Source organism: Rhinopithecus bieti, unplaced genomic scaffold, assembly GCF_001698545.2.
Source record: "Rhinopithecus bieti isolate Rb0 unplaced genomic scaffold, ASM169854v2 scaffold_16999, whole genome shotgun sequence".
Lineage (NCBI taxonomy): Eukaryota > Metazoa > Chordata > Mammalia > Primates > Cercopithecidae > Rhinopithecus > Rhinopithecus bieti.
The window spans coordinates 615575-643309 of record NW_016808939.1 but is presented as its reverse complement, the minus strand read 5'-3'; the positions used below and the strand labels follow the sequence as shown (position 1 = coordinate 643309).

The window sequence follows — 27735 nt, the reverse complement described above, 5'->3', positions numbered from 1 at the left end:
CAGATTCTCACTCTGTTGCCCAGGTTGGAGTAACATGGCCCAATCTGGTTCACTGCAAGCTCCGCCTCCTGGGTTCACGCCATTCTCCTGCCTCAGCCTCCCAAGTAGCTGGGACCACAGGCGCCCACCACCATGCCCGGCTAATTTTGTTTTGTATTTTAGTAGAGACGGGGTTTCATTGTATTAACCAGGTGGGCTTGATCTCCTGACCTCATGATCCACCCACCTCGGCCTCCCAAAGTGCCAGGATTACAGCCGTGAGCCACCGCACTCGGCTCAAAAAATTTCTATTTTAAGTTTCAACATGCTACTATAATGTTTTAACTTTTCTGTCATTTATTTTTTTTCCATATTTGAGGCATGTTCTTACTTTCTCTTAATAGTTACTAATTCTAGCAACTATATGCACATTTTGAAAGGGAGATAATTTCTGACTCCTAATCATGAGAAATTTAATATGTTATACTTTTTAGTGTTTAGTTGTTCTATCTTCTTTCCTCTGAATATTTAGAGCTGAGATCATTTGATTTTGGAAGATCCACTGTCAGAAATGGATGTGCAATCTTTCCATGTGACTTGCTTTTCCACTTAGCTTGGGTTTGACTTTTGGCTGAGGTGTGCCGACTCGATCAATATCACACCACCAGAACATTACCATGGTCATTTATGGGGATCAATTCTTATTACAGCACTGAATATTACAGGAAATAATATGAATGAACTTTATCATAAAATTTCAAATTTGAAAGGAACTTAAAAGAACATCTAGGAAAAACTTCCATGCAATAAAGTCCCTGGTATGAAATCATATTCTGCGAGGTAAACCTCTATATTTGAGGAGTGTTCTAATCGTTAAAAAGGTCTTCGTCTCCTTACATTGATTTTGTTTCCAACACTCCCTATCCTTACTCCCTGGAGCCATGTGTTGAAGCACAAAATACATCCTCTCTTGTCTTCAGTTACTGGGAAAAATGTGAATTCTTAAATTTGCCACTTGCAGTGAAGAAGCAAACAGCCAAAAAACACTTGCAAAGCAGCTTCACATGGGGGAAAAGAACTCATTTTTTGGTTTGTTTTGCTTTTCAAATCCCTGATTGGCCATTGACTTGATCGATGACTGGTGCCTTTGAATAGAAGCTTCTAAGAGAACACAGGGCACCTTGCTCCAGAATACCTTCACCCCAGTCCCTTTATTTTTACATACGTTTCTGGATACTAAGTTCTTTTCCTAATGCCCTGATCCTTGTTTCCCACAGCTTGGTGCCAGTGACCTATCTGTGGGGAAGGTATAATGTAATGAGTCAGAGGCACAGGTGCCTGGTTTTTGTCTTCACAGTAATTTGTGTTTGATCTTGCAATATGGTATCCCATGGCCTTTTCACTACATTAACTTTCATAACCTCATATATACATGTGTGTGCATATGTATAATGTGCGTGTACATATATAAATCAAACATTTATGTAGACCATATTTTCTGGCAAATACTTCAAATATTTTAAATACGTTAACTGGTTATTATCCCTCCTTTATAGGTGAGAACTGTGATGCACAGAGAATTTAAGTCATTTGACCAGTGTTACTCAGCTAAGTCCAGAGCCCATGTTCTTAACTGCCTTTCAATATTTTAATGTAAAATTGAAGCAAATTCATTTTTTAAATTAATTACCCTTCATTATTTTTCTATATTGCTACACATAATGTGGTAAATACCTTTATTTGAATCACTAAAAAATAAAATAAAATAAAATATATGGCATTTAAATTTATTGAGTTGTTTGTTTCTTACTGGCTTAAAGCCTGTGATATCAGAGTAATAATAAAATATATTTTTAGATTATTCATGCGTGATTAAATAAGCCTAACTCATCAACCTTTCTATGATTATTACTTGTTGCAGAAAACAATCTTCTGTGTCTTCTAGAAGCTTTAAAATTTTAACTGTTAGGTTTAGGACTGTGATGCTCATTAGTTTTTGTGTATAGTAGAAGGTAGGTTTTTTTTTTTTTTTTTTTTTAATGTAGCCATCCAGGCCAGGCACAGTGGCCTACACCTGTAATCCCACCCTTTTGAGAAGCAGAAGTAAGAAAATTGTTTTAGCTCGGAAGGTCAAGACAAGCCTTGGTAACATGGCAAAACCAGTTTCTACACAACTTTTTTTTTTTTTTAAGTAGCCAACCAGTTGCAGAATCATTTATAGCATCTTACTTCATTGGATTGCTTTGATGTCTTTGTCAAAAATGAAATGGTCCTAAATGTGTGGGTCTGTTTCTGTCTTTATTATGTTCAGTGAACTATTTGTCCTTAAGCCTGTATCACATGTCTAATTTGTTGTACCTTAATACTGACTTTTTAATTCCGGTGCAAAGTTCAACTTTGTTATACCTTTTTACTATTGCTTTGGTGTCTACACTTTGCCTTTCCATATGAATTTCAGAATCAGTCTGTCAGTTTCTATAGAAAACAAGCTGGAGTCATTTTTTTAGATATTGTGCAGTACCAAATCTTCAAATCCACACATTTGGTATATCTCTCCATTTAGTTCTATTTCATTAATTAATGTTTGGTAATTTTCAGTATAGGATTTCGTAATGCCCTTTATTAAATTTGTTAAGTAGTTTTTTATTGGTACTATTGTAAATTTAATTTTAATTCAATTTTTAACTGTTTGCTGATAGTATATTGTTATAGTGTTCATTTTCTATACTGACTTGTATATTGCCACTTTGTTAAATTCACTTATTATTTCTAGTAATGTTTTGTAGATCTCTCCAGATTATTTTACACATAATATCCTTCTCCATGAATAGAGGCAGGTTTATTTCTTCCTTTTTTATCTTTCTATTTCTTGCCTTAGGTTTTGGTTAGGACTTCCACTACAAGGTTCAATGCATCTCCTTGCCTTAGTCCCAATTTATAAGAAAAGTGTTCAGTATTTTCAACATTAGGTATGAAGTTACCTATAGATTTTTGTAAGTAAAAAAATGAAGGTTTAATAGAACTTCAGCCCATGTTAATTAAGTTTTCTGTAGCTATCACAGAATAGAACATATAATATCAGTGTCTTCATCTTGTGTTACTATATACTAAAAAAGGACTAACACCACATATATTCACTTGGGGAATTTTCATGTTAACTTTTATACCTTAGATAACTTGTAGTTAATAAACAGTCCATCTAGTTTGTATATATAAGGAACCCATTTGTCTAAAAAATCCTAAACTATGTAGAACATGTTTAAATATACATGTTCTTTAAGAGAAACATAATGATAATAATGCCAGGCATATACTTGTTGTGGTAATAGAAGTTCTAGTAATATTTGTAGTAATTGATAAAATAATTGTACAATAATATCAGTTAATATCCTAAATATTTTATGTGTAGTAATTTAATCTTTAAAGAAATGTACAAGACTTTTTTATAATGATCTGCAAACTAAGGATAAAGAAAAGGAAGCCCATGTCAGCCATAAAGCTGGTGAATTGCAATGCTGGAATTGGAGCCCAGTTAAGCTCACACACAGTTAACCACAGCACTGTACTGTGCAATAAAACTCCCAGCAAGACCTTAATTGATGCATTTATCACTTGTGAATTTTACCTTAGTGATGTCCTTTGTAACATTAATTATTCATCACTTTGCCAAGGAAAAAAAACATGGGAGGCAATGGGAGAGCTATAAAGAAACCATATATATTTCAACTCTTCAAAAAGATTGTAGAAAAGTAAATAGGTTATCCATGTGTATCTGTAAACCAACCTCTTTTTATCCTCCCTATTTTCTCCCCTTCTCAGACACTAATACCCCCAATTCTACTCTCTACTTCCAGGGGCTCAAAATATTTTTTAACTCCCACATATGAGTGAGAACATGCGGTATTTATCTTTCTGTGCCTGGCTTATTTCAATTATTATAATGTTATTCATCTGTAAAGATAACTATAGCATGTGCCATCCTTACTATGTTACTAGAAGTTATTCCAGCTGAGTTACTCAGAAAGTTTCTAGGTAATTAAGTAAATGTATGTACAGCACCTTTGGAAGAGCTCTATATTCCTTTTGTCAAAGGCACCCAACTCATATCAACAAACAAATATTCTTTAAAAAAATTAACATATCATCATTGCATAATGTGTGTTAATAGTATTATTGTATTAATGTATTAATGAATGACTCAATTAAGCTAATGTGTTAATTTATATATGCATTAGCATCTTAATTTTAGCAATGCTATAAGATATATAACAAACACTAACATACCCTATTATTGTTCCCATTTTAAACATAAGAAATTGAAACAGTTTTTAAATAAGTTCATAAAGGTATAGAGCTAGCGAAGAGCACGAATAATACTATGGCTATGAATAAAAATATAGTTGATATAAAAGTATTACTATAATAACATTATTTTGTATAACATGTATTTAAACATGCTAATTTTATATCAGTAATAAATAATACACAGATGATTTTAAAATTAATATGACCTTTTTCTAGATAAAGAAAAAAATGACATATATTGTATCTATATCAGTTTATAATCACTTGAATTATAAAATAAAGACAATAGAATGTGGCTGTCATATCCTTTTTAGGGTACCTGAGCAAATTATATTTTTTCCCATAATCACATTGGATATACTCTATGAGCACTGTATGTTTTAGTGGTCTTTAACCTCTTCCCACCCTAAATGTACTCCACCAAGAAAATTAGTCTTGTTATGTGAAATGACAGTGGGTTAAGTATGTTTTTGTATCTGAAGTAAGCGAAATAAACAGCCAAATGAAACTAGAAGGTAACAACACTAATGTAGAAACTGAGAAAGGGGAAAAAAAAACCTGTCAATAACTAGAATCTGAAAATATTAAGATTAATGGCCTGTGAAAGAATGGTAGAGTAGGCTCGATGTGAAAGCATAGTGATGTCGATGAATTAGACAACCCCTCTGAACAGCTGTGCCTCCGGTGAAAAGAAAGCGGGAATATTTGTCATCAGGCACTAGGAATCTGAAAAGTAATCTACAGGTCCCTGTAGTAGCATGGGGTAATAATATCATTATTATGGTATAGTGTTGATGCTTTTGAGCTGCTCTTGCATGGATCTGGTGTTCTGAATTACACTATATCTGAGCAGAGGTCAGGCAAGCCCAAAGCTGAGAACATTTAATAATAATTTGTTTCTAACAATTTTAGAATTTTAAGTATTTAAAATACAAATCTTGTCTTGTTCTTGCTGTTGGCATTGTTCACTCTTGCTCCTGTTAGCTTGCCTCATTTTGTTTATTAGTCTATTTGTATTGTATTGGTGTGCTCCTTTATTTATAATATTTATTTAATTGCTTGTGAATTTGAGTTGACAGAACAAACTCTGTGGAATCCTTAGAAGTTTGAATTCATAATAGATTTCTACAGAGAAAGTATATATTGAGGCTTCCAAGTATCGGGGGAATCCCTTAAATGTTCTCAGCTCCTTAACAGACATCAACTTTATAATATATATTAATGTATGAAGCATTTAAAATTTAAAATGATATTGAAATATTCAAGCAATACCAAACATACTTTCAGAAAAAAAATACTCAGCTTTTAAAAGAACCAAATAGCATTTATTTAATTAAAATATTATTTAATTAAAAATTAAGTCAGTAGATTAAACAGCAGATTAGATGAACTTGAAGATAATGAACTACAACTTATATATATGTGTGTACATGTACATGTATTATGTATGTAACATGCAATAATAAACTAATATATGTATGTATCATATATATTACATATGTGTGCAATATATGCAAATATTATATATATAATATGTGTGTACATGCATATACATACGTATTTCTGAAAAATTATCCTAAAAGGTAGAATATGTAGACTGTAGAGTAGAATGAAAAAGTATCCAAAGTTTAATATGAAATATAGAAAGAGTAATCTGAAGTAATACCTCAGAGAAAATATTAGAAGAGAATTTGGTTGATAATTATCCAGAAGTGATGAAATACATGATTCCACAAGTATAGGAAACACAGTGTATGCCAAATAAGATAAATAAGAAGAAACTCAAGTCTAGATATGTTACAGTAAAATGAGAGATTACCAAAGTAAAGTACATCCAGACAGAAAAGCCATATTACCTACCAAAAATACCGTACCATTATACCAACAAAAAGCATCTCAGCAAGATTAATGTGCTTCAAAAAACAGTGGAAATGTACACTTACAGTATTGAAAGAAAATTTTTAAAAGTTCAAAAGCTAGTATTTCAGAAGGAAATACCTTCTAAGTCTGTTTGCTACATAAACATCCTTGAAAAGAGTGCACAGAACAACAGCTGTCAGTGCCTCTGATTGCATGATGTGCAAAAATGTGAGTGAACCCAGGAGATCTGCCTCCAAACAGTATCTGCCCTTTGTTTCCACATCTTGGCTTCTAGAGAATGTTCCTCTACGTAGGCCACTCCATCAACATGTATTTGAACCAAATCTCTTCAATTTATCTCATGTAGCCTTTAATTAAGGATATCATGAAGGGAACTCTAAGAAGGAGGATGATACAAACCTGCAAGCAAAATTTATCTCAGCAGTGTCTCTGACCCCCCACTCAAGGGTCTCAGAGCCAGCCTCCTGGACACATCACATAAATCATCCAGATCTACCTTATACATCCAAGGTGACTTTTGCCTTATGTTTTTTCTTGGCCTTTCTACTTGGCCTGTGGAATTAAGTCAGGTACAGCAGGATACACTAGTGATTGCATAGATGTCACTACTTGACCTACAGAGAGGCATCTTGGACAATTGTGTCATCCAAAATATCTGGTCAGTGGACTGGGACTGACCTGAATGCCTTTCAGAAACAACGTTCTGTCACTGCTCACTTCACTTCACAAAATTTGCTAGTGAAACATTTATTATCAACTTTTCTAATTGCATACATCCTCTTACAAAAAGAACTTCCTGCAAGATGTCCATAAGTAATGAGCCTGGTGTCACACTTGGAAATATGTCACCTGTGATAAATTAATTTTAGAGAGAGCTCCTGAGTTAGCTGAGGGCCACGTTATCTACTGGTGCTGTTTCCTAAAGTAGATGAGGGTCTCTAAGACCACCCCTGAGGTGTATGTCACTCTATTTTCAGTACAAAAACAAGTTAATGCCTGGTTTCCTTTCCGGAAGTACAATGCTAATAGTGCATATGGTGCCCTGGAAAGTAATTGTTGTTAAAACTGATGTGACTCTGCAGGTGGGACCTATATGGTTCATGGGACATAGATTGACAGTGTGTCAAATACAGCTCTCCAGCCTGCTGTCAGGTCTCAGGTTTCCCAATTCAGTTAGAATAAAAGACTCTACTCCTTGTTTTTAGAGTGATAGCTTGAAGGAAGTGTACCTAATTTGTCTTGGTTTTTCCAACAACCAGACTGGTAGCATTCATTCACCCCATAGAATGAGAGGGGAGGTGGGAAAGATGTCTGATGGTGTTGACAGGTGATTTGCATGGGAGGTTCAGGAGCTGGTGCCATCTCTTGTTTCTAGACTTCTCTGGTAAGGTTGAGTGAAATGGAAAAACGAATGTCTGGGGAAGTCAGATCCAGCACGCAGTTAACTTTAAGACACTTGCAACACTTTGGGAGACACACAAGGGCATTTTCCTTGGGGAGGAAAGATGTCAGGGTGACTTGGAAAAACAAAAGCTCATGAATGTTTCTTGTCCCTCTATTTATTTCAGAGTCTAAGGTGTTCCCTCTCCAGGAATACCTGGTGTTGTTCCCCTTCTATCACCACAAGATTAGTGGGTCCCATTATGGTCACTAAAATTTTTCTTTCTTTCCATCAACTCCTAAACTTTACACAAGAACATTTTATCCATAAGAGTCTATTAGGAGGGACAGGGGAAGTTTTATAAAGAGAGACCCATTATGTTTTCAACTGTGGCCTGCGTGGGCTACTGTCAGTGGAATCAAAGAGCAGTGTGATCCACAATTGAGTTTAAATCCCTAAGGCCCCGTTTGGACAGGCTGCCAACTGGAGGGTACAGCAACCAGGCCAGGCTACAGTTGCTGTTAGGGGAAGTAAAGAGAAATCCTCAATGTTTAAAATAGGTGTATATAACCTCCTTTCATCTTATTTGCTACCCAGGAGCCAGTGAGAGGGTATACTCCTTTTCTGGGGACAGCAAAATTCAGGGACCAAATTGCCTTACTAAGGTGTGTGAATCATGTGAAGGTGAGGGAGGCAAAGACATAAATCTTTCTGAGTTTATTTTTTAAGAGCCAATCCTAATGCCTAACAATATCAGATTCTTGGGATGGTCAGGAGCATTGAAAGTGCTTGTATACCTTGCTGGTCAACCCATTACTGAGAAGATTTGGTTAGAAAAGGTGCACTGTTGTCAGACTGCAAGTAGTCCAAAGAGCTAAACATATGACACATATTAGTTTTAAATCGTACAGTGATGCTGTCAGAGTCAGCTGGTAAAACTGGAACAGCAATAGCATTACCAGAAAAAGTCTCAGTAGAGATTTGTAGCTAAAGGTGCTCATTAGGGTTGTGGAGCCCCACAGGTAGGAGATGTGACACAGCTTGCGGGGTGGCTTCCAAATCAGCCTGTTGGTTTAGTTGACTTGTAAAGGACCAAGGAGAATGCCTAAATAGAGAGTATACTCTCTCCAATACCCAAAGAATGCAGTAAGGTTTTGGGTCCACATTTTGGTGATAAGAATCAAAGAGATAGCAGTTTTTCTTCACGGTTGGAGAGATGAGCATTGTAAATCCACTCACATAGCCCTAAGAAATATAGTATACAGGGGCCGGTAGCAGTGGCTCATACCTGTAATCCCAGCATTTTGGGAGGCCAAGGCAGACGGATCATGAGGTTAGGAGTTCAAGACTAGGCTGGCCAACATGGTGAAACCCCATCTCTACTAAAAATAAAAGTAGACAGCTGTAGTGGTGGGCGCCTGTAATTTCAGCTACTCAGGAAGCTAAGGCAGGAGAATCACTTGAACCTGGGAGGCAGAGGTTGAGGTAAGCCGAGATCATGCCACTGCACTCCAGCCTGGGCGACAGAGCAAGACTCTGTCTCAAAAAAAAAAAAAAACAAAAAAAAAAAAAAAAAAAAAAAAAAAAAAAAACAAAAAAAAACAGAAAGAAAACAAATATACTGAACAGATGCCAAACTTTGTTAGAGTTTATCAGTTATCTCTTCTGACAGAGGTGTAATAATACTGCAGTCAGAGTCATTGAGATTGAGACTTTGGACTTGACAAACCACAGAGTATCATCTGCATAGGAAAAGCTTTAGGCATTTAAGGTCTGTTAGCGTTATCCACAGAATTACAACCCATATATGTATATATTGAGAGAGAGAGAGAGAGAGATGAGGAGATTTATTATAGGAGTTGAGTCACGTGGTAATGGATGCTGACAAGTACCAAGATCTGTTGTCTACGAGCAGGAAAGTCAGGAAACCTGATGATGTAATTCAGTCCGTGGCCCAAGGTGTGAGAGTCAAGGGACAGATGGTGTAAGTCCCAGATGTACATCCAAAACCCTGAGAGAAATGAGTGCTGATGTCAGAGGGCAGAAGATAGATGTCTCAAGGAGAGAGAGGCAATTTGCACTCCCTTGGCCTTTTTTATTCTATCCAGACCTCCACAAATAGGATGATGCCCACCCACATTGGTGAGAAGGTCTTCTGTATTCAGTCCACCAATTCAAATGCTCATCCCTTCTGGAAACACCCTGATAGTCATGCCCAGAAATAATGTTTGACCATCTATATGGTATCCCTTAGCCCATTCAGATTGACACATGAAATAAACCATTGTATGAAGTTATACGCACCTATTTGTGGCAAATGATAAGAGGTTTCCACCTCCCATGAGAAAACTTTACACATGGATCTTGGCTCGCTCATGGTAAGGGAGAATCTCTTCTACCATTTACCAGATAAAAAAGCACAAATACATAGCACATTGCTACCTAAAGTGAATTCAGATGTGGAAGCAAGAATAGCATGCATTGAATTGGCCCCAAAAGCCTCACATGAAAGGTCATGTTGGCTTACATTCCTTATTACTTTTCATAGTGTAAACCCTGCCCAAACCCTACCAGTTGAATGCTGTGCCACCCCTCTCCAACAGAACCAGATATAACTGTGACTTGGGTTGGGTGCCTGCATCCAACACAGTCTTAAAAGCTTGAGTCACCCCCTATGGCAAAGTTCTTCAGTGTATGTGAATGAGTATACTGGACCTTCTGTCTCACTTGGAGAGGGAGAAACCTTGACCCACTGTCAAGATAACAACCCTTCCTCTCCCTGCCCAGAGATTAGTGAGCGATAACCAACCAAAGCATCATCGAAACAGTCTGAACCAAACCTACTGTCCAGACATGAAAAAATATGTTTTTTTCTATTTTAGGGACAGGATCTTGCTGTGCCACACAGGCTGGAGTGCACTGATAAAATCAGACCACTGCAGCCTGGAATTCCAGGGCTCAATGATCCTCCTGCCTCAGCTTCCTAAGTAGCTTGGACTACAGGTGCACAATACCAGCCCAGCCACTTTTTTTTTTTTTTTTTTAATTTTGTGTAGAGATAGGATCTCACTATGTTGCCCAAGCTGGTCACAAACTACTGGCCTCTAGTGATCCTCCTGCCTTGGGTTCCCAAAGTGCTGGGATTATAGGCCTAAGTCATTGCACCCAGACTAGGCTTGAAACTTTTAATGACAGAGAATATGGGTGAGTCTTTCACTACCCTTGTTCATGATTTGGGTGATAGAATTCACTAGTGGATCTTCTAACATGATCTATGGGACCTCTGTTCTTTCACTTACAGAAAGCCACTTCTCAGCCAGCATCTCATTGCCATTGCCAAAAACCACTAAAATTGTGAAGGGTTTGAAAATTGTATCCTATTTGCAAGATGCTGCAATTTCTTGGAGGTTGGCAGAAGACATAATATCCTGGGCCAGAACCAAAGGAATATTGTACTTAATGCACAGGCAGCATAATCTTTGATGTTCGTGTCAGTTCTTTCCACAAGTCCTGCAGGGGTAATGCACAATGGCATAGTTTGATGTTCTTCACACATTGATTTTGTGTTGCAGCTAAGGAAATCCCAATATTTTCTAAAAGACTGCAAACAATCCTGCCCAATCTTTGCCCATGCAGAGACATTATCTTTGTTTTACTGGACAGAAAAAATCCCTGCCCTCTCCTCCAGAAGGAGACACTACCTCTGCCTTGCAACTATATTTCCTAAACAAACAAAATTGAATAGATAATACAGAATAAAAGGCTGCTAGTGTCTCTGTTCCCTCAAGATACAGCAATACATTGGGTACTTGTCCCCCAACACTACACAATAATAGGGCAGCTCTATTAATATTAGACAAACTAGATTTTCACATAAATGCCATAGAAAATGGCAGAGAGAATTATTACATAATGATTAGTATGTTAATTTAACTGGAAAATCTGATACAATAGTTCCAATCATGGAAGTATATAATAAAATAGTCTCAAGATATATAAAGCAATTTTTACAAACTGTCATATCTCATGAGCACATAGTGAGATTTTAGTAATCTTAGTAATTGATGGAGCTACAGGGAAAAAAAGTTAATATTTTCCCCTGACTCAAAGTAAATCAGAGGGACCCCCGACTGGTGAAGGGGGGAAGGGTTGAGCTCTCTAATATAGTCCTGATGCTAAACCTACCTGTATTTAAGAACATGGGCCATGTAGTTGGAAACGTTCCTAGAATTTTTATACTACGGAGGAAGGCAGCAAGAATGTAAGACTGATGCTATTGGATATTTAAGAAAATTGGTTGAACATATAACTAAATGTAAGTTTCTCATTCACGGAGAAAATATTTACAAACATGGAAAAAGGCAAGCGGCAAAGAATGCTGATATGTTGGATTGGCATTGGGGAAGGTAATCTCATGTGCAGTCTTTTGACCCCCAATCATCCACATAAAGATGGGCCATGAGCCTGGAACACTTCCTTACGGAGAGATAGGAAGGCCACACAGCCTGTGCTTGTATTAGCACCTTGTGTGGGAGTATCTCTTCCTGTTTCAAATGTAATGAGTATTCCTTTGTTCTGCTTAAGCATGCACCTGTGTGGCCCCCAGGCAGGCCCAAAGCTTTCAGGTTTTCAGATTCCATGTAAGAAAGGATGGGTCCCTCTACTGCAGCAGGAAATGGGTGCGCATCAGTTGCCTTGTGTCAGCTGCTGGAGGGTCCATTAGCCATGGGTGGGGGCAGGGCACAAACACATTGAAGCCCATCTTGCTCTGTCTCTTCCCCAAGTGAGTAAAGCATTGTTTCTTCCAGGGCTGCCTTGTGAAAGTTTCTCTTGGTGACTCCCATGTTAAGATGCAATAGACAGAAGTGTGTAGGGTTCTCCCCTGAGATTGATAACCCAGAGTGTGTTCCTCTTGACAAATGGAATTGGAGAGATCAGTATAATCTCATGTTGAGTATATTTTGTGTTTCTTAACAATATAAATACACAAGGTGCCTATAGAAATGGTTCCAGGTGTGTTTTTGTGCATGTGAATCCTAGAAAGGTAGTTATTGTTTTTTACAATTATTTAATGTATTTTTAACCTTTGAATGGTTGACTAGTTTGTTTCCACTCTCTGTTTCATGTTAACCTCGTGATTCTTCCTTTTTATACCCACTTTTCCTATAGAAACTTACTCTTAATGTTTTAACCGCTCTGATTAACAGTTCCTTCCTCTTCACTATGCCACCATTCCCAGGACTTCTCCTTCCCAAATGGGTGTTCTGGGCCCTGGTGTCAGATGTACACATTTTCTTGAAGTGAGTCAACCGAGGGCATTTTAAGGCTTAGGAAATCATGGCTTTTTAGGTTAATCCCTCAGATTTACTCAAGGGGAGACGTTACACAGAGGAAACACAACGTCAACGTTTATGTGTTCGTATAACTGTGTCAAAGCTAAATTCACCAGCTCTTGCCCATCTTTCACATTTAGAAATCCCAAAATGTACTATTGCTACCAGTGCATAAAACGGCTTGGGGACCATTGATCATTTAACATGTATCTTGGTTATAAAAATAGTACGTGTTTTAAAATAATCCCTTGGTATTTCTTAAGCATAATAAACAAGGAATTTCTTCATGTTTTATGTATTTTAAAGCAGTCAATATAACAATTAAGTTATGTAAACCACATAGACATTGAACTGTAAGTACAAGCTATCACACGTCAGTATTTTTATGTTTGGGTAACCATTGAAATAATCTACTGCTTTGAAGTGTTCAAAGTCTTTTCTCTTGTTAGCTAAATTTAACCTTTTGCCCTGAATCTTTCCGCTCTTTACATTTTTTTTTTTTACAGTGCATCCCTTGTTGCTTACTCCCATTCTTTTAAAAATTTGACTCTCATTTATATCTGTAAAATTAATTTCTTCTGAAATGCTATCCTCATGACCTTCTATTCTCACCTTATTTTTTATTATTTTAACTACACTTGTATCTCTTTGAAAATCCTATTAGTTGTTATTTGACAAAGCTCGTATTACATACTAAGATAAATAATTAAAAGTAAAGTAAGAGTAAGTAAAATTATTGTATTAATCATATGTATCATACAAATCATTAAACAACATATTTTTATAGGTTTTATTTTACTTGAAGCTATTTTAATTGAAAGCAACATGAATCCATAGTAATTTAAACAAGAATTTTGATTTGAATGACAAAGTTTAATTAAACAAATAAAATCAAATTATTATAAGATAAATCTACTAGCCTTTTGATCTTTCAATTTTTAAAATTTATTACCACATTTTGAAGTTTAGGATCATCCATGTGTCCAGTTGTTTTCTTTTTGACATTTTCTTATAGGCCACTACAGGCTATTGTGAGCTTTGTGTCAAATGCAAAATTTTTGCAGAGTATTTTGAGATGTGTTTAGCTTTGGGAGAAAAATAAAATATTCGTACTAATAATTCCTGTTTGGAAAATTAGAGATATACTGGTCCAAAGGATATAGTACATATGAGAGAATGTGTTTAGCAAGTTAAGGGTTAGGTATAGTTTTGTTACTTTTTTTCCTGGCAGTTCTCCTTGGTCGGTTAATCTGGTTACCAACTGGAGCAGTATTTTAACTTGTCCGTGACTACATGACAAGGATTACGCACTTACTAGCCTGGGTTGTAGTGTCCTTACTTCCCTCATCTCAGCTTAGTTAGCTTAAATTCAACTACTCCTTTACAGTGCCCAGTTTCTAGATGCTATCTTGAATGCCTAAAGTTTGAAGCATAAGGTATAATGAAAAATTAACTTGCATATCTGTGAGCCTTAGAGACTGCTTGAATTAAGAATTTTAATATTCTCAGGACTCTGTGGGTCCATTTCTCATTTTCAGTTTGCCTGGGAGCACCTATGCTCACATCTCTAGTGTTGTCCTTGCAAGGGGCTTGCCTCTCTTGCCTCTGATTGAATTAAGAAAGCAGGAAAATGACTCTCACCTGCTCTGTGGTACAAGAATTTCTTTCCCTGCTGTGAGGCCAGTATGATATATTATTAATATAACATTTTGTAATATAAAAAGAAGTTTTTTGAAATCAAGTTTCTGGTGAGAAAAGGAAATGCTCCTCCAGTGAAGCAGGGTGTTATTCCGTGATGAAATGTAGAGTGTTTCACAGAGAGAACAATAGTGTAGTGTCCACTGTGGTGCAGAGTGTTTTTAACGCTGTTACTGGGGTTAACTTCCTGTGTGTGTACGTATGCTGCAATTAAGGCATTTCTGTGTAAATGATATATCCTGATTGAATGAACAAATGGATTTAAGACTGGAGTCTTCATTTCCTCTTGTGGTTATATTTGAATGGGAAACACCATTCAATAGGGATCAGAAGAACCTTAGTGAACGGTGTTTTCTTGGGAAAGGGTTGGCTGCAGCTGACTATGAGGAATGCTGTTTATGAGAGTTCAAAGCATGGCTTTGATATTGGCTATTTAAGGCATTAAAAATATAATACATTAGTCCGTCCAAGATAGATTAAAATGGGGAATAAAAAAGTGATTCATGACATTCCGTATTTTCTGATTTTTTTTCACTTGAATGAAAACTTGTATCGCTACCAGAAGAAAAATAACATTGCTGCTATTTCTCTGCGGATTATGTACTTGTTCTACATTAGAACTATAAAATAGTGCTTGAATACCATTTCAGCCATATATTTTTTTATCAGTTGCATAAACTCTCTAAACTTCATTTGAAAATGTGTTGCAAAATATGTCTATCTTATTTTATGATCAAAAGAATAATACATCTAAACTGCTTAACACAGTGTTTGACATATAGTGGTGCCTTAACAAAAGTAGGCCATTGTCAACTGTATATTTTCTTGTTTTAGCTGATTTGTATTTTCTGGTTTCTCTAGATAATTAAGTTGGTTTGTAGAATTGTTATTGGCAGTTGGTTTGTAGAATTGTTATTTTATATGGATTACTTTAGTGAATGCCCGAGAAAAAATTCCTAATTCTTAAGGGAAATATGTAAGAGAGTTTGAGAATTGAATTAACCGTTTCATTGCATTACAGTAGACTAATGCCTAATCAAGGCTTCTCAATCTAGGCACTGTTGACATTTGAGGCCAGATAAATCTTTATTCTGGCAGTGGGGACTGTTCTGTGCATTGTAAGATGTTTAGCAGCATTCCTGGCTGCTAACTAGTAGATGCCAGAAACAATCACTCTCCCTTCTGCCTCCAGTTGTGACAAACAAAAATGTCTCAAATGTCCCCAAGAAGGGGGGAGCGAAATTATCCCCAGCTGAAAACCTCTGCTCTAAGCCATATATCAGGGCCATGATGATTTCATCAGCTTGAAAACTGGTAACAACAGCCTGTCTCAGTGTTTGCTGACCCTGAAGTTGGGATCTTTTCCATATGCTGCATTTTTCTCCAATAATATGATCATATTTTCTTCTTCAAACCTCTTATTAAATAAATGACTATAAAACAACTTTCCGTGACTAGTGTCAAAATCATCTGCAGGCTTGCTTTTCACAAGAACTCATAACTTAAGTGATCTCAATACTCGGGGTCTTAGATAATCAGGAATGCATTAATCATGTCTGTCACTACAATATTTGCATTTTTTGGTAATTATAGACTAATGAGCTTGGCCTTTATGTGATATTTTAGTTCACATATACCTTTATAAATATTTCAGCTTTGTGATAATTAAGTAAATTGAACATTATTAATTAGAATTCAATCAGTGGGTATAGCTAAAAAATATTTCAAAGTAGCATTTTAATGTCCTAATATTCTTTGAGTAAAATTCTCCATGAAATTTTTTCCAAAATTAATTCATAAGTGAGTAAAACTAAGTAGCTTTCTGATAAAAAGTAGCTAAAATCATATGATTATATACAAAAGCATATTTGCTATACATCTGATTCTGTTATTCTTCATAGAAATGCAATAGAAAAAAGTTGTTGAGTAGAATCCATTTGAAATCATTTACATATGAAGAACTTTTGGCAAAGCTACGGTAGTGTTTATCATTTCTGAAAATCATAAAGACAGCTTTGAAATGTTTAAATTCGTGTAATTTTTGACGAGAAAGCTAAAAGGTGAAACATATTTTTAATGAAGAATTAACCCCAAATTTTTATGAAGATTATGTAATTCTCTTGTAAGTTATTTTCGCATAGTGCCAACGATGTAAAAAATGACTCATCAACTTTGGGCAGCAAAAATGTGATTCCTGTTATTAATACACTGATCATACTAATAGTTGTTGTATGTTTGTTTTTCATTCAAATATTTGCCAGGATTTTATGTTCTTTATATTTAAAAAATCACTGCTAAATAAACTACGTTTAAAGCGTAAATGAGTGTGGTATAATACATCTATGAAGGGAGATAAACATATATTCAAATGATAAAATTTAATATTTGTTAAAATTAATATTGACTTTTGGCTTTGTCTGCTCATATACCACTAACAGTTGCTCCTGAACTTTTCTTAAATTATGTCATGAATCAGAATTATTATATGAGCCAGGTCAGGGTTCTGAAATATTAACTTAACAGAAGTTACAGTGCAGAATATTAAATTTGAAATTCCAAACTTTCATATAATTCATTTGGCTTTCATTAAAACATTCATAATTGGTTAACTATTTATGTCTACTTTTGATTAGATGTTGGACTTTTAATTACATTTAAAATGCACTGTGATTTTACTGACAAAATCATTTTTTTTCAATTTTGAAGCATTGAATAATGAAAAATAATGATACCATTGAAAGTGTTTTGTTCTCTTGAAAGGATCAATATGCTACTATAAACATGTTCAAAGTCCTTAATAATTTTTAATCATTTGTCACAAGGCTAGTTAAGAATTTCAACTGTCCATTAAGGAGTTACTTGACAAGAAAAAATAAAAATATTGTAGAGACATGAGTAATCTGATTAGCTATTGGGTGCATTCAGTGCTTCTTGATATCAGCTGAAGCTGAATTAAATTAGTCACTGGTGCATTTGTCGATTGGAGCCAGAAAGTCTACCCTATTTAATTTTAAAATCATTTTCTCTGAGTAAATTATGGCAGTAACCACTAAAGAAGTCATATTACTTTAGTTAGCAAGATCTATTTCTTTTAGAGTAGGAAGATAATTATTGACTCTTAAAAGATGGAGAACACATAGGCTCAAAATAAAGGGTTAGAGGAAGATTTACCAAGCAAATGGAAAGCAAAACAAAACAAAACAAAACAAAACAAAAAAAAAAGAAGGGGTTGCAATCCTAATCTCTGGTAAAACAGATTTTAAATCAACAGAGATCAAAAAAGACAAAGAAGGGCATTACATAATGGTAAAAAGATCAATGCAACAAGAAGAGTTACTATCCTAAATATCTATGCACCCAATACAGGAGCACCCAGATTCACAAAACAAGTCCTTAGAGACCTACAAAGAGACTTAGACTCCCACACAATAATAGCAGGAGACTTTATCACCCCACTGTCAATCTTAGACAGATCAACGAGACAGAAAATTCATAAGGATATTCAGGACTTGAACTCAGCTCTGGACCAAGCAGACCTAATAGACATCTATCTATAGAACTCTCCATCCCAAATCAACAGAATATAAATTCTTCTCAGCAATACATCACATTTATTCTAAAATTGACCACATAACTGGGAGTATAATTTTTAATCATGTCAAATATGCAGTTATAAAATACTGTCTTAGAAATAAATGAAAGATACTTAGGCTTAAAATTCTACCAGGAGTAATGTTTACAAAAAAAAAATCAAGCCAAACACAACTAAAACTAAACTAAGAAGTTAGCAAACAAATGAAAATCTCATGTGTCATAATATTTTTAATTGTTTAAGAGTATTCAGCTTTTACTAGCATTTACCGGGAGCCTGGTTCATGATAGCCACTGCATGGGGAAAATCTGGCTGTTTGGTTCTTAAAACTCTGGAAATTAGGTATCATTACCCCAGATTTTTTAATGGGAAAATTGAGGCTAAAAACATTTGAGCAACTAGCCCTAAATGTCACTTTTAGAAGATGGTACGCAGAAAATTTAGATTCAGGCATTCCTCTCTTCTAGACCACTTATTTATCCTTTTCCATTACATGTGTGGTGGAATCAGAAATGCACTGTCATCACCGTCTTAATTGTTTTCAATCCTGTGGTCATACAAGCACCACAGGAGATAAGAGAGGCATGCTATACTGTTTTTTGTAAAACAAGTGAAATAAAGTCTGGGGCTTGTAGAAACATTCTTAGGTGACAATATCTTATTACAAATGCACATTAATTTCAATGTAAGACCTATGGGAAGTTCAGTCTAAAAACTATTGGCACACAAGGATTAGACAGACACTAAGCACATCATCACACCAAAAATATGTGTGAAATATATATGCACACAGAGTATATTATATAAAGCCTACATAAATATTTGATTTATTTTGTATGTAAATATATATGTTTGTTCTCTATGTGTATGAATGTGTGTTTGAGCTATAGTGCTATGTTTGTGGGAAACCACAAGAAACTATAGAACTATTTGACGAACACATCAATTTACAAATATATATTTTATAATTCTTTGCCTAGGGTGATATAAGATGGGCCATTTGATGCTGTGTAAGCCACTGGCTAAAGACTGATGCATAGAGTCTCTGTAGCCAAAACTTAGAGTTCAATAAGTAAGAGAAGACATGCTTACTTAAGTAACCAAAACCGAGATTACATTTAAGAAGCTCGAACAAATATACAAGAAAAAAACAAACAACCCCCATCAAAAAAGTGGGGAAAGGAATATGAACAGAACATTTCTCAAAAGAAGACATCATAACCAGCCAACAGACACATGAAAAAAATGTCATCTTCACTCGCCATCAGAGAAATGCAAAGATCAAAACCACATGAGATATGCATCTCACCCAGTCTAGAATGGCAGATCATTAAAAAATCAGGAAAAACAAACAGTGTTGGAGAGATGTGGAGAGAATAGGGAACACTTTTCACTGTTGGTGCGATTGTAAACTAGTTCAACCATTATGGAAAACAGCGGTATGGCAATTCCTTCAAGGATCTAGAACTAGATGTCACCATATGGACCCAGCCATCCCACTACTGGGTATAGTTACCCAAAAGGATTATAATTATTCTACTTACAAAGGACATCATGCACACGTATATGTTCTACTTGCGGCCACTATTCACAATAGCAAAGCAGCTTGGAATCCACCCCAATGTCCCATCTTGTGGACCAGGACTGGATATAGAAAATGGTGACATTATACGACCTGGAAACTATGCAAAGCCATAAAAAAGGATGAGTTTTGCCATCCTTTGTAAGGGACATGAATGCAGCTGGAACCATCATTTCTTAGCAAACTATCCACAAGAAGGAGGAAAACCAACACCGGCATGTTCTCACTCATAGGGGTGGAAACTGAACAATGAGGATCACTTGGACTCGGGGAAGGGAAACATCACACACTGGGGCGTACATCGGGAGAGGATTGCCATTGGGGATATACGATGATATAAACTGATGAAGATTGATGGGTGCTGACGAGTGTGATGGGTGGGGGCAGCACACAACCCATGGCCAAAAATTATACCATATGTAACCAAACCTTGCACGTTATGCAGCATGTACCCCTAGAAGACTGTAAAGTATAATAAAAAAAAAAAAAAAAAAAAAAAAAAAAGCTCGGAGATGTACTGTGCAAACTCTATGTAATGCCTCTCTCCATTTGATTCTAACATTTTCTATTCATGTCATGTAATAGATCTGGCAAACTAAGAAGGACTTTTAAAACTACTATATTTCTCAGTGATTGTTCACCAAAATGATACTCAAGGCAACTGCATTTCTGCCTTCTTTATGGAGCAGTGGTATACTACATAAGTGTGTAAAACTGCGCTTTAGTATTGGAGATGTGTTACCTCGTAGAAAAATCTCCAAATTATATGCATAAAATTACCTTTCTTTCTAAAATTTCTTGAGTTTCTACTGATATAACTAAAGCATTTGAATTACTTTTTTTTTTCTCTTTTTATACAGTGCAAACTAGAATATCAGGCATGTGTCTTAGGAAAACAGATCTCAGTCAAATGTGAAGGACATTGCCCGTGTCCTTCAGATAAGCCCACCAGTACAAGCAGAAATGTTAAGAGAGGTAAGTGACAAAAATATATTTATAATTTTACATCCATCCCTCTCTACTAAAATGTTTTGCAATAAATGTCATTAAATACACAATGAAGTTTGTTTTTATACAAATGCCTAATATCATTTATATTTTATTGAAGATATTTTCCTGTTAGCCTCAACTATTATAGCAAAAAATGATTTTCCATAGATTTCTATTTATTTTGATAGTAATAACTAGACACTTCTTTCCTATGTGCTCATCATATAGCAGAAATCTAAACCAATGCATTCTGTAAATAGTTGTGTCTAAAACATGTGTTTTAGATCACTATTTTTCTTTTAGAGCAGCAAACTGATTATTGATAAAGTAGTAAGTAATTAAGTTGTTTGATCAGATCTGCAACTGCTCAATTAATACTAACCATTTTAAATAAATATGTCTGCCCCATGTATACAGTTGGTGTTTCATAATTTCCTGTGTAATAATTTTATAAGTTAAACTTTTTTTGACCAGATGAAGTCTTTAATCATTGTTTTCTTTAGTTTACTATCTAATAAAAATAAAATGCATTTAACGAGATATGTACTATAATATATAACCTGACTTTTCTTAAGATTATTTATTATAGTGTATATGGTATCATTATTATATTTGAAATATTATTTATTCCTTTTTAAAAAGTCTCCATGGCTGCTAGCTCCAGTCCTTAGCACCTCTAGATAAAGAAGGAAGTGTGGAGAATAGATACATCTTTAAGTCAAAAAATATTTTAGAGCATAAGAGTACTGTCTTCAACAGTTATCATATAATGTATTACTATTGAACTCTCCTAATAATTATTATTGGATGCCCTTATTAATGTGGATAAGTAATTTTTGCCCTTTTTTCTTAAAATGTGAAGAATGGATCTTCAAATAGTAAAATGTATTGAGTATGAAATTTCTTTAATATAAACTTATGTATTTTGTTGAGCATGATATACTTGTTATTCCATATCACAATACCATATAAATATTTTATTACAGATATAACTTCCAAACCTCAGTTGTGCCACTTGTATTGGTCTTAACTCATTAAGTAATATTTAAGATGAAAAAACAAAATAAAACTGAATGTTATAGCATTGCCTTTAAGAGAGACTAGTTAATTTTATTATTCAAAAATAAATTAGTTGATTTGAAAATTAATGGTAAATTAGTGTTCAATCATTGGATCATGTGAAGAATGACACCAGTTGGTAGAAGAGAGATGTCACGCTGCCTTCCAGGAGTCCTGTTCTTTTTTTTCCATAAGTTATTGGGGTACAGGTAGTATTTGGCTGCATGAGTAAGTTATTTAGTGGTAGTTTGTGAGATCCTGGCGCACCCATCACCCGAGCAGTATACACTGCACCATGTATGTTGTCCAGGAGCCCTGTTCTTTTAAGCTTCAACCTTGCTGACTCGCCCCGGTCTAAGTTTGACCACCCAGTGTGGGTCCTTCTGTAGTCCTCAGCCCTCATCTCCTCCAATCCACTGTTTTCAACATGGCACAAATAGAGACTTTCAGTACCAACTTGAATATACTAATTAGCTCCCAGATAATCCAAAAGCTAATTGTGGTTTTCTTTTAACTGAAATTCTTTGATGTTTGTGCCTTCCTCATTCCCACTCCTGATGGAGTACATTTTCACAATTAAATTGAAGACACAATTGACCACATTTATCTTTGAAAATCACTTCAGGTGAGAAACAAGTCCTACCAGGTTCACTATCCATGAGCCAATGTTTTCACTGAAGGCTATTAAGAACAACATTTGAAATGTGGTCATAGTAAGTGTATATCTCTAATGTATCACAGCCTTTCAACGAGATTTTACTTCAGTGAGGTTTCCTGCATTTAGACTTATTTTTGAATGAAAAGATATTTTTGATGTAGTATTAATTTATGATAATCAACCACAAGCTGCAAAAGGAACTCTATGTGCATTAAAGATGGAAGGTAGTACATCTGAAAAGAGGATCTCTTGTGAATAAGCAATAATTATTTTTCACATTACTCAAATTTTCTGTATAGTGTGTATATTAATATATCAAGAAGCAAACTTTTAAAAGTCATAATATCAAGGGATAAGGATCGTTTGTGTTCAATTGTGCGTAGAAAGAGAGGCAAGAAGAATTTAAACTAATGCTTTGACAAATTGTCAGGGCAACGCAAGTACAGGATTTTGCTACCTGCTATAGAAAAACAGAGTCAATTTTGCGTGTCATTTCTACACAGTGCCAAAGCCTGAGAGACAGGGGAAATGTGAAACCGAGTTTAGTATCATTTCTAATCTTTCAACTGTCATTTACATTAGAAGCATGCCTTAGGTAGACTGTACAGTGCAGGATATTCTATTTAATATCATCTCTGTTCTAGAAAATGTGAGGAATAAACTACCAGCAATGAGATATTTCTTAAATCTTTCTGACTTCCTATATTTGAGGTCAAATTGGCACTGTAATATGTTTTCCTATGTTAAGATCAGAATCTTTAATTCTACCTGAAATGCATTAAAACTAATAAATGTAGGTTTTCTTCATAAAGTATGAATAAAGTTTTCCTCTATTTCTCTAATGTACTTATTAACAAATGTGCATAAATTGGTCCAAATACATACATTCAAGTATTTTAAATAAATAAAAACACATACATTCCATGATTTAAACCCTAGATTCTGACTTTACATAAATAGATAAGCATACACTCTTCAATTAGTAACATAACTATACACTTTTCTCCTTTTCTAACTCATACATTTAGTATTACAGAGGCCAGTGCTTTGGGGTCCTTTAATGGATTCCCTCCTTTTCTTCCATCTTTTTTTGTTAATTTGTTTTTCAATTGCAAATAAAAAAGTATTATTTGTAAAGTAGGTCAAATTCATTCAAAGAATATTGAGATTTCAGCTGATTTTTAGAGGCCTCTAATATTTTTATGGCTAGGAATATATGAGATTCATAATTGTGAGCATGGTCTATGAATAGAGCATCCTCCACAGATTTTATGTATATGTGTGTGTGTGTGTTTGTGTGTGTGTGTGTGTGTGTGTGTATAATGCAATCCTAAGAATTAGAAAGGACATGCAAAACAAAAGTTCACTGAAAATAACATTAAAATATTGTAGAAAGCATTTATTTTCAGTAGGATTTTCTACCCTAGACAAATCTTAAGTTGTCTACACAGCAGTGGTACATAAGCACGGTAAACTTTAGACATATGACATATCTAAAGTGCTCCATTTGGTTATTAATTTCACTGGTTAGAATCAAAAGATCATTTTAATTGACATTTTCTGTTTGTCTCAAATTTGGGTATTCCAAAGTTCAAACTACTTTTCTTATGATTATGGGTTTTATGTTTTATATATCTAAACTTTTAAAATTTAATTCATTTCAAGTTATATCAGTTTGAATATTTTAACCCCAACGTGCATCTAAACACATACTCTTTATGCATCTTGATAGTTTGAATTGTTGAATTTCAGTGAAGCCTGAATAGAGAAGGAAAATAACCTATTTTAAAAAGTAACAGGTGAAGCTGGGTAAAAGTGAAGGAAGTAGAAAAGGAGCATGGAGCCCTAAAGGCCTTGGGCACCTTCAAGAAAACCATCCCTTTGTTCTAGGATACAGAGTACTTTCAAGGAGGATACAGTGCAAATCGGTCATTGCCAGACATGAAAGCTTTGGAATTAATTTATCTCAGTCAGATATATGAAAATGTTTATGTTCTTGAGCAAAGAGTTAACATTTCTAAAACTGTTTTTCTAAGTTTTACTTGAAAAGAGTTAACAGTTTCTAGTAAATCTTAGAGAAACTTATTATGTTACTGAGACAATTTTTGCTTGTTTGTTTGAAGTTGGGGTGGGTGGTTATTTTAGAAATAAGGGAACCAAGTCCCAACGAGGATAGTAGATGAAGAAATAACAGGAGAAATTGAATTGGGGTAACATTGCTGAGATGAAATTCACAAGGCTTTAAATCCAACTGGATATGATGGACAAGGAAAAAGAATCCCTCTAAGATAATTCTGAATTTAGTAATCTGGGTGATTTATAGAATGCTAACCAAAAGGACTAGCTTATTTTTCTCGGCCCTTGGTTCATAATTCCTACTAATCCTCATCTGCATTTTAAAAAATACAACTAGAGGTTTCTTTTATTGGAAGCTGAGAATCATGTAACTTATCACATTTCTCTTTTTGCCTTGTTCATATAACTCTGTTATCCTATGTACTAGACTTTAATCCTAAGTGTGTATGTGCATGTGCACATGTGTATGTGTGTGTGTTTAACCAGTTTATGGAATTTCTTTCTGGTTTATGCATTGTTATCCTGTGGAGTAGCCTAATTTATTCATTAAGGGTACAAATTTTAGAATTCCAGTCCTTCACTGCTGTGTGGTTCTTAGCTATATAATTAAGTTTATGAGTCTTGTTTCTTCATCTGTAAAATATAGAATTTATGAATCAGTGGGATTTATGTATATATTTCCTCAAATTTAACCATCTTTGCATTTATATTTCATTTCAACAGATTATACCTGTAAAATGCTGTTGAATCCTAGTAAATTAAATGATTTTTTCATATATTAAATGCCATTTGTAATTTTATTTGTGGTACTTTTAACATCATATTGAGTGACAAAAGTTGAAGAGATTTAATTTTCCTATAGTTAATAGTATGTATTTGCATATTTTGCAAAATATCTCTACATTAAGAGCTTGAAACAACTCATCAGTAAAAAATTCTTTAACCTGAAAGTTATTATTGGTCATTTTCTTTGACAAGTCTTTCACATTCTTCTATAGCTACTGGCCATTGCAACACATATTTACAGATACAGAGAGAGGGATATGTAGAGATATATGTAGTTATATACTGCTTCTTGATACAATTATTAGCTTAAATGGACATTATGTTATTTTGTAATTAAAAACAGTTTTTCTAGGTGATCAAAGTCATCAGGAAAGATAATAGCGAACTACCATCTGGACACATTTGTTAATGACTGTACTTCCATTCTTTTATGTTTTGGCAGTTATAATTTTGTGACATTATTTAAATTTTCTTAAATTCTTTATCACTTGATTTTTGACAATTTCTATCAGAATGTGTGTATTAAAATGCAAATTAGGCACTGTTAAAAGAAAGCAGTTTGTAATGATTCGTATGCTGTTGTCACAAGTTACTTAAAGACATTTTTTTCAAACCTTGGCCCTTGAGGTGAGCCATCCATTTCTAAGTACAATGGGTCCAGCAGTAAAGTACAAAAATCTTGTGCTTGCTTTTATTCTTTCTTGGGACCCACACCAGACACACGTTTGAGAAGGATTTGTAATGAGTCCTTCTTATATCAGAGATCATTGGTACCCATGAAATTTTGGCGTGGGGTCAGAGAGCATTCAACAACCACAACAAACAAAAAGATGCTGTTTATTTAACAAAAGATACTTCATCTGAGACTGGTTGTATTACTTGTAGATGGATATGGGGACAATGAGTATAGGTTTGCAAACTTTAGTTTTCTTTCCATATTAAACTGCAAAGTCTGATAGTTTTTATTTGCAGTATGACAAGGTATGGGACTGAGTTATTCTATAATCTGACACAGCCATTTGTTCCATTATTCATTTCAGTACTCTGAATGCTATGGAACCCTATCAAGAAACAAAGTTTATTTCATTATTGTGCTATGATTATAAATTAACTGATTTAAGGAAAAAGTATTATTGATTAAGAATTAATGTATGCCTTTTTCCAAGTGGTGAATAATTTAGTTTTAACATTTAATTTTGTATGATGGAATTTTTTTATATCCTCTGAATTATGGAATTAATTTTCAATGAGAAACAGATTACATCAGTGTATTAATATACTCTTGCAACATGCATGCTTCTCCATAACTAATATAGTGTATTCGTAAATCATAAGTTCTTCTGTAATTTTGTTTAATTGGATCCATGGATAAATAAAATTAAGTAAGTTTATTGGCAAGTGTTGCATAATGATTTATAATAAAAATAAAGTTTTACTTATTTGGATTTTTTGAAATATGTTCTTGGATTAAATTAATGTGTCTGAAAACAGAACATAAGCTGAAAGGGGACAGTTTTCAATGTCTTCTCTGAAGACTATTTTTGTGTGAAATAATAAATTTCATATTTTACACAAATATTTTGCATTATCTATGAAACTAATGTTGGACTACATTTTAACTTCCCTACTAATTTTACTTAGAAATTTTGAATTTTGAATTTATGCGGTTATATGTTATCAGACATAAAAGTGAAAAATAGCTCTGTATTAATTCTTGTAGCACTAAAGGACATTTATACTTATTCTTTGTTTAACTCCTTTCCAATACATAATATGGCATGTTCTTTTAAGATAACTATTTACAAAATGCAATATAAGCACTCACTTAAAAGCAGTGGTCATAGTCAAAATATTTAACAAGTTTGAACTGGGTCCCGACAAATCAGAATTGATGAAAGCCCCGTCAGCACCACGGTACAGTGTGGTTTGGCCAGAAGATGAAATCAGAAACTGAGCATTTCTTGGTTTAAAATGGATATGTTGAGATATATTAAGATGTTGATATTGGTGAACTCTTTTCCTGAGATCTGTATGTTAAGATGAGTACATTTCTTGAAAAAGCACATTAAGTTACCCTGGAGGGAGTGATACTGTTTTTCAGACTATCTCTACACTTTAACTTATATCATGCTGACCTTACCTTAAGTGTGCTTTACACATTTTAATTCTAACATAGAAACCACATGCCATTCAAGCTTATTATAAGGAAGGAAATAAATAACAATAATATGCACAGATAATAGTGCAAAGTCAAATATTACTTCCACAATGCACATGACTGTCATCCCCCTTTCCACCAAGTATGTATCTTAAAAAGTATGATCTACCACATATTCAACAGCATTTACTTGTACCAATATTAAATATAATGTATGATAGTAAGGAGATGTTTGCTATTACAATTCTAGTATAGAA

At 34.6% G+C, this 27735-nt stretch overlaps 1 protein-coding gene across 3 annotated transcripts in view; it reads left to right on the top strand.

The window, feature by feature from the left end:
• The window catches only part of SPOCK3 (SPARC (osteonectin), cwcv and kazal like domains proteoglycan 3), a 506317-nt gene that overhangs the window by 342442 nt on the left and 136140 nt on the right, over nucleotides 1-27735 (top strand). For all 3 annotated transcript variants that reach the window (XM_017887898.1, XM_017887896.1, XM_017887897.1), the window contains one exon: nucleotides 20612-20726. In XM_017887898.1, the coding sequence (XP_017743387.1) occupies nucleotides 20612-20726 (115 nt within the window). The remainder of the gene's footprint in view (nucleotides 1-20611; nucleotides 20727-27735) is intronic.